The sequence below is a fragment of the Rosa chinensis genome, chromosome 7 (assembly GCF_002994745.2).
Source record: "Rosa chinensis cultivar Old Blush chromosome 7, RchiOBHm-V2, whole genome shotgun sequence".
Lineage (NCBI taxonomy): Eukaryota > Viridiplantae > Streptophyta > Magnoliopsida > Rosales > Rosaceae > Rosa > Rosa chinensis.
This window is the reverse complement of record NC_037094.1, coordinates 3,146,664-3,156,944: the sequence shown is the minus strand read 5'-3', so window position 1 is coordinate 3,156,944 and position 10,281 is coordinate 3,146,664. Positions and strand designations below refer to the sequence as shown.

At 40.3% G+C, this 10,281-nt stretch overlaps 2 protein-coding genes across 2 annotated transcripts; one reads left to right on the top strand and one right to left on the bottom strand.

The window, feature by feature from the left end:
• The first annotated feature begins 606 nt into the window (after positions 1 to 606).
• On the top strand, positions 607 to 2,307 carry LOC112176789 (protein-tyrosine-phosphatase PTP1). Its single transcript, XM_024314870.2, has 2 exons — positions 607 to 854; positions 981 to 2,307. Exon 2 carries the CDS (start codon positions 1,000 to 1,002, stop codon positions 2,056 to 2,058), a length of 1,059 nt encoding a protein of 352 aa, XP_024170638.1. The 5' UTR covers positions 607 to 854; positions 981 to 999; the 3' UTR covers positions 2,059 to 2,307.
• Positions 2,308 to 3,768: 1,461 nt separating this feature from the next.
• Positions 3,769 to 5,702, bottom strand: LOC112179096 (GDSL esterase/lipase At1g74460). Its single transcript, XM_024317422.2, has 5 exons — positions 5,280 to 5,702; positions 4,988 to 5,118; positions 4,669 to 4,908; positions 4,314 to 4,563; positions 3,769 to 4,219 (listed from the first exon to the last, which is right to left on the bottom strand). Exons 1-5 carry the CDS (start codon positions 5,515 to 5,517, stop codon positions 3,972 to 3,974), a joined length of 1,107 nt encoding a protein of 368 aa, XP_024173190.1. The 5' UTR covers positions 5,518 to 5,702; the 3' UTR covers positions 3,769 to 3,971.
• Positions 5,703 to 10,281: the final 4,579 nt, after the last annotated feature.

Below are 10,281 nucleotides of genomic sequence, written 5' to 3'. Positions count from 1 at the left end.
TAAAGAGATATATAACTATCATGTTCATCACTATAATTCGCACTATATGGGTCATATGTCTTGGTCTGATTATTGCATTTTCGTAGATCAGCGAGCGGCATTTCAACCACCTAGAGTCTCTTTTTTGTTGTAAATGAAGTTGACATTCATATGTATGTTTATGTAATTCCAATAAATTGACTCTTCCTAAAACGATATTTGTTATCCTGTATCTCCGATATTTCCAATATCTTCAATTTTCAAAGTTTCGATAGATATGTAGATACATATATTTTAATCCTTGGTCAAGACACTTACTTAAATGGAAGCTCTACTCAAGTCTGAGCTCTAACATTCACAAGTCCCTAATTAGTAAGTTGCAGGGTGCTGGGATCCTGCCGTACCCATTTGATGATGGTTAAGGTGTCAACTTTTAAAGAGTGTGTATCATCACGAGACATCCGGCAATCAAGCCTGCGGGCTGCGGGCTTTAAAGGTGAAAAACCTTGAATCAATGGAATCTGACTAATCAATGGAATTAGCACTCAAATATTAATAAAGTTCCTACAGACCACAAACGGTTCATAACGGTCGTGAGGTTGTAGACTGCCTCCCCCATCCAACTATCTTTGTCCAAACAAAAAAAGGTACCCATTTCTATATGTCACGGGAGAAGGTGGTCTCATTGCTAAATACTTGAAACAAAAGCACAACGACGTCGTCCTACAAATCCCCAAATTCGAAGTAGGCGAGCTCTGTATCCAGCGAAATCAAAATCCCCCACTGTGCCAAACCCTAGAGTCGCGATCGAAACCTCAATCGACTTCACAGCACCGCTGTAATTGGCAGAAAGCAATCTCTGAAGGTTTAGCAAGGTAAATTTTCGGTTCCTGTATAGGCTCACGGTCGTTTTCAATATAAAAAAAACCCTAACATTACCGATGTGGGGTTTCCTAATTAGCTTCTGATTTGCGCTGTTTCTCTTAAATTTCTGATACAAGATCTCAAATTTAACCGGAAATGGCTAACACCAAGAGAACCCAGGTCGATTGTGACGTTGATGGTGATAATGACGTCATCAAATTCCAAAAACTGGGGAACGTGGATTCATCGCCGTCAGAACAAGCCCTGCCGGAGTTCTTGGCTTTCTCTCCGCGGCGGCCGAGAGTGGTCCTCACCGCCGATCAGTACAAGTATTGCTCCCAGGCTCTCAAGTTCTTCAAAGACAAGTTACAGAACCCTGGCCAGATCAGCCTTGAGTTTGATGAGCTATATGAGCAAGCTGTGATTGAGAAGAGTTGCAGTGTGGGTCTCAGCAGTGCTAATTGGAGGAAGAATCGGTACGATGAGATCTTGCCGTTTGACGAAAACAGGGTTGTTCTGAAGGGCTCTTCCACCAGGGGAGGTGACTACATTAATGCCAGCTTTGTCACGACTAGCTTGTCTCGTTTCATTGCAACACAAGGTCCACTTCCGAATACATATGAGGATTTTTGGGAGATGGTGATCCAGTACCAGTGCCCTGTTGTCATTATGCTTACTAGATTGGATACAGGTAAATGTGGAGATTATTTTCGGGCAGAGGATGAAAGAGAATTCGGAAATGTGTGTATTGTCACAAAGTGGATAAGAAGTAGCGAGTCTAGTGAAAGTAATTCTTCGTTAGTGCTGCGGCTTTTGGAGGTGAGGCGTAAGGCAGGGTCAGAGGAGCCGCCTGTGTCTGTGTTGCATGTTCACTATCCTGAATGGCCTGACCATGGAGTTCCCTCGGACACAAGTGATGTTCGTGAGATGTTGAAAGGATTGATATATCAAGTGGCGCCACCAGAGCTTGGGCCGGTTGTGGTGCATTGTAGTGCAGGTATTGGGAGAACCGGAACATATTGCACAATTCATGATACAATGAAGAGAATTCTTTCCGGGGATATGTCTGCTTTGGATCTTGTTGGTACGATAGCCACATTCAGGTCTCAGCGAGATGGAATGGTCGAGACGCTGAAGCAATATCGGTTCTGTTATTCTGCCATCGTTGATGAATTGGAAGACCTCATCTCAAATCATGGAGATGAGAATAATTGAGTGAATTCAGCTCAACAACAATGGAATGATTTCAGCTCAAAAGAGGTGGCTGCATCAATAGATATTACATTTCTCATTGTGATCATTTCTTTCCTGGTGAATATTTGTTTTAGAGGCTTTTAGCCATTGCTAGTTTCTTATTGAATGAAGTAACTTTGTATAAACCAGTTCTATTGAAATGCCATTACTATGTAATAGGTTGGTGCTGCTTCGTTAAATGCAGCGTAGTAATGAAAGATGCTTTTTCGATGTTCACGTAGCATTGCTTGGACTCCTCACAGGCATGATGTTCTCTGCTTTCTACATGTTATGACAGATGTAGGTGTTAGTTATATGATCAAATCCCATACCAAGCCAATCAAAGAGATGGAGATCTTCATAGTCGACCGGAACTTTAACATTACTTGGTGGGAGGATTAGAACTTTTGCCTTGAGAGGATTGAATAAGAAGAATAGACCTCCATAGTCCATACTTGATATCTTTAAAGCAAACCAAGTTACAGAATACAAATTGTACATCGTAACTAGTTAGACATGTTCATGTTGCATCAGATGCTTGACATGCTCGTATGTTTTCTCTTTTTCAATTTAATTTAAAAAACTTGGATGAAGTCGCCGAAAGAATCTGTATATTTTATATAAACATCCCAGATAGAAGGGACATACGGATCCTTAAACCTATAATTCTAATGATGACAGAATTAGTCACACTTGCTTTTGCTTCAATCAATCTGCCAATAAATTTGCCATGGCTTTCCAGAAACACCAAACCGAAGTGGTTTCGCTTGAACCAACCCGTAACATTTCCATGAAATCAGGCTCCTGTAACTAATGACAGTCCAGTTATAAATCATTGATATCGGACACTCCACGGCTCCACGCGTTTCGCAAAATCACTACAACTAGTACTACGTCCTTTGAAAAATAGGCCATATTCCCACTCGGCTGTCGCCACAACTCTCAAATGGATGCATCAAATGTCCTGTATGTCTTGCACATTCTGCACTTGTATGGTATTCTCGAGCCCACTCTTTTGTATCACGATTCTTTCAACACCCATATGTCAATATGCTTATTTGCCCATACATCCACAATGGACAAACGTCCTCTCAAATTAATCGAGTTAAAGTCATTCCCTTGGGGGGGGGGGGGGTGTTTGGGGGATGGGAAGTCCAATAGAACTCCTCTTTCTTGATGTCGAAAGAAATTATTTTGCTCTCTCGGTCTCTCCCCTTGCTTTACTCTACGAGGAATTAGTGATCACGACACCCAATGCATGTCTCCATATGCACATGTGTTTGTGGCCACTACAAGAATTTGAGCAACCAAGTTTTTGTACTCTGAATTTCCAGAAACACGAAGAATCTTGTTTGGATTTGGTGAAGTTCATTTTGACTTGGAAAGTAATTACAGTGAATACATGCATCCTAAAATACACTAAACATAATCGTAATAAATTCTCAGTAGTGGTAAACTAACTTAATCTAACAATAAACCATCTTAGCAAATTGATAATAGACAACTCTAAACAAACATTTAGTTTGTCTAGCTAGCTACCACCACCAAAAATTGATGTAACGATGCATCAATGCATCTTAGAGCTTTCTGATTTCTCATATGTTAGGTACAACTGTACAACACAATTCACGCCACAGGTGACAAATTATATAATATATGAGTTCAAACCTGATTGATGCTAAATTATGTATGGAACGAACTACTAAAGACTTTATTAAAAAGGAAACCTTGAACAATAAGAATGCACATACATTTGCAAACCATATAACTATAGGAAAAACTGTTTAATCATCTCCAAGCAAGAAACTGCTTTATGAAATAAGCAGTACAGGTGATTAATTAAGTAGCAGACACAGCACTCTAGCTTTAAATTAAGTACACACATTCATTCTTTGTTAATTCTGATCTGGTGATGGAGCAATGGCAGGTGCTGAGGAAGGAGCATCGCCTTGATCGACACGCGTGAAACCGAATTTCTTGATGAGCTCATTAGCAATAAATTGGTTAGCGCTATCCGATGGGTGGTACTCATCCCAGAACAGATATTTGCTTCTGTCTTTGCACAGTACTGATGCAGGCACACATGTTAGAGCCGGTCTTATTTTTCCGAATGAGCAGCATGGTGAGTCTGAGTTACTGAATCCTACAAAGGTTGAAGTTGAACCCCAAAAAGAAAGTTAAAAATAGAACTTCATTATCAGAATAAGAACATAGTGATGACAAGCACATTAAAATACCATATTTGCTTGGATTGATGATGATATTATTGACCACATCATAAGCATCACCAAATCTATAGCTGGAGTTGGGAAGTTTGGCGTTCAAATTGTCCATTAGCTTGCTTCCAGCTTTGTTGAAGCTGAGAGCTAAGTTGTTTGCTCTGTCTACGCAATCCCCAGACGTACTTAGAACCCTCTGTAGTGGAATACAACCCATTGGTCCTAAACCAAACACCATCAGCTGCCTTGCCCCTAAAGTATGCAATAGCTACTCAAAGAAACACATACACACAGAAGTACGTTAATTAGGAAATTATAATATATCATCAAGAAGCAGAAAGAAACTAGCTATAGCTTGATAAGTAGAATCAACCTGAAGTTGTGCCTTTAGTGTTTCCATCAAGTAGTCGATGAAGCTTTGATCGTTGTAATTCCAGGAATCGCTATAGACCGGCATCAAGTAATTGTTGATGAAGTCATTGCTGCCTAAAGCAACCACGTAACGAGCTCCTTGGAAGAACTTGTCTGCTGCCACTTTGCCAATTTTGCTCCTTATCAATGTTTGTGTCCCTTCAAAAAGCTCGATTTGCTTGTAGAGTGAAAGCCTTTGAATCTGCAAGAGGTTACATATAAGCAAGACCTTAGGAGGGTACTGGGTACATGTATAAATAGATATTAGGATTGCAACTTACAAATAAGGCACCAGTTTCATTCAAGATTCCACCTCCTCCAGAAGCATAGTTCACTCCATTTTCGAGTATCATGTCTTCGGTTAAAGATGGGTCTAGATAGGCAGGGGGCCTTGGGAGACCCATTTTATCACCTTAATGTAAGAAACAAACAAGTATATTTCATCAGCATCAAAAACCAACAAAAACATGACCAGCTTTTTAAAACTATAGCCCCCAAATCCAACAAAACAGTGCTCCAGGCTCAAACTCCCTCGAGCACTACAAGTTGTGCAGCGTTAGACAAAGGTGTTACCTATAATATCAGCTACTGTACGACCATTAGAGAACCTCCCATTAGGCAATCCATTACCAAAATCGATACCATACCAGGGCAAGCTTGCTTGGGCCAGGCTCTTGCCCAAGTACTTGTTGTTTCCAACATCCGAGAGAGAGTCGCCAAATATAAACTGCACCACTTTGCAGCTGTAACCATCGATTAGGATGGCAAAGATGGTCACAACCAACATTGCGACTCCCACCTTGATCTTCATGGTTTGATAGTAATCAAGCAGATATGTTGTTTAGGCCTTAATTTCCCAAGTAGAGGGAAGATTAATTTGTGTTGGATTTGAATACATGTGCAGGGATTTATATGAGTAGGGAATGTTTTCGGATTTGGGAGAAACAGAGAGGGTAGTTTAGCTTGTTGGATAAACCAACTCAACTACCTTCATTTTTGGTTACAAGTTACATACAAAGTTACAATGGTATGAGTCTGAAAATGCCATATGTTAATCTATATGTGGAAATGTAAAGGGATTATTGTGGGTTCACCTACCCATCTAGATTTCTTGAACTGAAACATCAAGTAATTGGGAATCTCTAGCTCTTTCAACATGTTGGGCAAACCATATATATGCCTATGGAGAATGCACGCTCTACTTTTGAAGTTGAGTGATCTGTTTTCTATCAAGTAATGATCAAAGTTGAACACGCACAACATTTCCTTCTTTTTTCATCGTCCAATTATCTTCTGCACAATTCTCGAACAAAAGAATTTCTCTTCTAAACAAGAATTGAAAAATTACCGTTCCTAAAAATTATTCTATGCACCGACGGTGCAAGTAACCCAACACTTATAAAACAATCATAACCCTTGATAATTATTATCAACCTTATTTTAAAAAAAAATAAAAAGTTTATTTAATGCAATCTAACCATCCATTCATGTTGGTGCAAGTAACCCAACACTTATCAAACAATCACAACCCTTGATAATTATTATCAACCTTATTTTAAAAAAAATAAAAAGTTTATTTATTGCAATCTAACCATCCATTCATGTTGGTGCAAGTGCATGTCGATGCTCTGAATTCTTGTTTGCACCTCTTTTGCATTATCACTAGAATAGGAGGAGATGTCTCGGTTTTTGTTGAGTTGAACGTGTGACTTTTCTTCATTTAATCTTGTATTGTAATTAATTAAAGAGTGTTCAAGTAAATCCAGAATATGTGTCTGGCCCAAACTCTAGGTTACTTGACCTAATTGTAATAGAATTTAGAATTAGAGATATTCTCGGAAATATTCATAGATATCCGATTAATTGTACGATTATCTTTCCTTATACAACTCTGTATCTATGTCTTGTAATCCTCTATATAAAGAGACCCTATTATCAATGAAAGCACGACTCAATTCTCTCCCAATTTCAGTTTTTTTTTTAACACATTATCAACACGAATCTCTAACCCTGAAACAAATAGCCAAACACTGATTCAAGAAGCTAAAACCCTAAATCTAAATACAAAACCTTGAAACCCTTTCGGCCCCCGCCGTACATCTTGAAGCCCTCCATCCCAGGAGTCCAGAACCAGCGACACCACCCTAAGAACCGGCCGGAAACCTACCGAACCGGCTATCGGAAGCTCCAAACCACTTGCATCAAATACTTTACTGGTTCACCACATTCCAGACCTCCAATTGCAACTAAATTTTTTCAACAGTAGCAGCTCAATCCCAAAATCAGGGAACAGCAAAAATTTTCCCCCGAACTGGCCTAAAAAGACGTGAACAGGTCAACAGAGCATTTGCATCCTTGAACCGGCAGAAGAAGAAGAAGAAAAAAAATCAGGAGAAGCCCAGAAGGAGTCAAAGCCCACTGCCACCGGCCCACTAATATCAGATTCGCCACATCAGCGCGAGACGTCAGCACCAGTGCCACATTAGCAGCCACGTCATCGAGACACGTCAGCCCCGGTCAACAACAGTCAACCCTCCTGTCTACAACAGTCAACCCTCCGGTCAACGACTTTCCTGCAGCTTTTCCGACCACTTTTTCCTGGCAAATTTCTGGCTACCTATTTCGAAATATTTTTTCTAAAAATTCCCCTTTTTAAAATTCAATTTCTCTTCTTTTTCTCGGAGACTTGCAAACTCCCTTCTTCTACCCCCCCCTTTCTTCATCATATGGGAGACCTAATTAAGCCAAACTGTGGGAGTTCGTGCTCACTCCAAGCTTGGAGCTTGTTGAGATCTCCAAACTTAGAGTTTGTAGAGAATTTATGATCGACCACTTATGTCATTGTTACGATCTAATCCAATACCTCTTGGAATTGAATTTCTTGGAAGCGATTACGCTCAAATTTTTTTATTGTTTTTGTGGTAGCCTTTTTCTCTCCTAAACTAACCCTAATTTCTTGTTCTCTTTCAGGATGAGTAACCTAAACAAATTGGACTTTGCTCCATTGGGAACAACTGGCTCTAGATATCACAGGTGGGTTGGTGATGTCTGCCAGCATCTCAAGGCCAATGGAATCCTAGATACGATTCTCGAGCCTATCCAGAACGTGCTAACTGTTAAGCAAGTTCAAGCTTTGGAAGCAAATAGAGCAGCCTTAGAGGCAAATAAGGCGAAAACCATCATCCTAATGACTCGTCATATGGATGATTCGCTCCAGTATGAGTGTATGAATGAAGAAGACCCCAGAAGGCTGTGGGTCTCACTCGAAGAAAGATTTGGCAACGTCCGTGACTTCCTGCTTTCTGACTTAGAAGTGTCCGCTTATGTGTTTTCAAGTCATTTCTTGACTACAGCTCGGAAGCACTTCGCATTAAATCCTTAATGAAATTCTATGGTAAAGAGATCACAAATGCAATGTTGATTGATAAGACTCTCTTTACCTTCCCCATCTCTGCATTGATGGTCGCTAAGAACTATTGAATCGATGTTACTGCAGGACGGATCACAAGGTTTCATGAGCTCATTGGAACTATGAATGTTGCTAAAAAACATGACAACATCCTTAAGAGAGGGCGCCAAGAACATAACCCTAATCTTAGGGATACTTCTGGACGTTTTGGTCCATATAATCGCTCTACTTGGGAAGGTAACCTCTGTTTGGACCCAAAATGAGCATTTTGGCTTGACAAGGCATGTGTTGGAGAAATTGAGCCAATGTCAGTGGCTCAAGCTATATATTGTCGACAAGTTCGAAATATATTATTTAAAGGCTAAATAAAGCCTACTATGGAGAATTATGCGAGTTGTAAGAAAAGGAAATGATGGAAGCATGGAAATGAAGAGTCAACTTTAGCACATTTTCCTACTTCGGCTAGGAGAAACCGAGCTAAACAAGGAAATAGGGGCGGAAGACTAACCAAAAAAGATCCAAATAAGCTGAAACTTTCCATATTAATACTAGACATCCCAAGGATAATTTCTTATGAAGAGTGCAAGATCTAGTTTCAAGTGGAAAGTCTTCAAACAATCAGTCCAATTTTCTACATAAGCAAAACTGGAAAACTGGACCTGTGAGGAGCCCAGCAGCATTTCGGCCCAACCATATGGAATTAAGCTCTAAAATTTCATCACAATGATCTAAACTCATTGTGGATAATTTTACATGAAGGAGTCGAAGACCCATTATGACTTCTTGGTGGAGATATAATTGAAGGAATAAAGGAGCCGAAAGTGATTCAAAATCACTCCAAAACTCATCATTTCTATCTCCATTTAGTGCTCCACTATCTCCAACTAGTGCTCCACTATCATTTGTTTAAGGCCAACCACTTTGGCATGGTAGCCTATAAATAGAGGTTACAATGAAACACTTGAACACAGACAATTCACTCATCAATACATCTCTAAGATGATCTAAGTCTCTCTAGAGCAAACCTCTCTAAGAGCAACTTCTCTCCTTCTCTTTCTCTTACCGGTGACCACACTCTTAGTCCTAGTCTTCTCAGAAGCCGACTTTCAGTGCCACCAAACCCTCTATCAACGTACTTCGGTCCTAGTCTCCTCGGGAGCCGATTGTAGTACCATGACCACAACGGTTACGGAACCAGCCAAGAAAGGGTAACGCCCTGCAAATCAGCCAAGCTAAAGTCACGCTTTAGCAAGTTCTCCTCACTTCCCAATGGTTCTCGCTCTGCTCGATTTACAACATGGAGTATCGATTGTGATTAACAAGAAGCTCAGCAAAAGTCCTCGCCACGAGGCACAAAGAATCCCACGACGAGGTTGGTGCTCTCCTCGTCCACAATCGCTTGAAAGAAGTCAGGTCAAGAGACACCCCCGACGACTGCACCCAAACGGTGCTGGCACACCCGCCCAAGAAAAGAGACTGTTGACCAGTTACAACAAAATTGGAGCCAAACAACCTCCAAAATAGGCTAACACGGAACCGAAGAGGTAAACGTGGAAAGAGAGAGGGATGCAATGCCTCTGGCCATGTTGGTGGCACCACCAACACTAAGAGCCATCTAAATGATGCTTTCAAAGCGCCTCAATCAATGGAGTCTGAACAAAGAGATGTATGTTCTCGATGTGGAGTATCTGATCATTGGGCACACATTTGTAGAGCTCGTAAAGAAATTGTCACCGCCTACAAAGCATATTGTGAAGCAAGAGAAGCTCACTATGTGGAACAAGAAGATCAAGAAGATGATCTAGAGTGAAGGGTTAAAGACTACAAATCTGGCTGAGATCAATAGATCGCCAATTCTGTTTAAGTCTTTTATTTTTCCAAGAGATGTAATAGGCAATTGCAATATACTTTGTAGTAAATACCATTGATTTAGTTTTTCTTGACATAGGCTCATCCAAAATAAGTATGATGTCTAGGAAGGTTTTGAGATAAGTGGTACTTAAGCGAGTTTTGCTCCACTGACATCTCTCTACTTACCTGGTCATATTTATTTTGGAGTTACCGAAAGAAGTCAAACGACTACCTTTGTTTTGCATTAGCTAACATTTGGATTAGATTCTCCTAATGGTTAAGAGACAATGATATACTCTGTTGGCTTATGAATAA

Coding starts and splice junctions, on each gene's coding strand:
- LOC112176789 (XM_024314870.2), top strand. CDS start 1,000: ATGGCTAACACCAAGAGAACCCAGGTCGATTGTGACGTTGATGGTGAT.
- LOC112179096 (XM_024317422.2), bottom strand. CDS start 5,517: ATGAAGATCAAGGTGGGAGTCGCAATGTTGGTTGTGACCATCTTTGCC. Junction 5,119..5,279: donor TACAGTAGCTGATATTATAG/GTAACACCTTTG, acceptor TCTTACATTAAG/GTGATAAAATGGGTCTCCCA. Junction 4,909..4,987: donor ATGAAACTGGTGCCTTATTT/GTAAGTTGCAAT, acceptor AACCTCTTGCAG/ATTCAAAGGCTTTCACTCTA.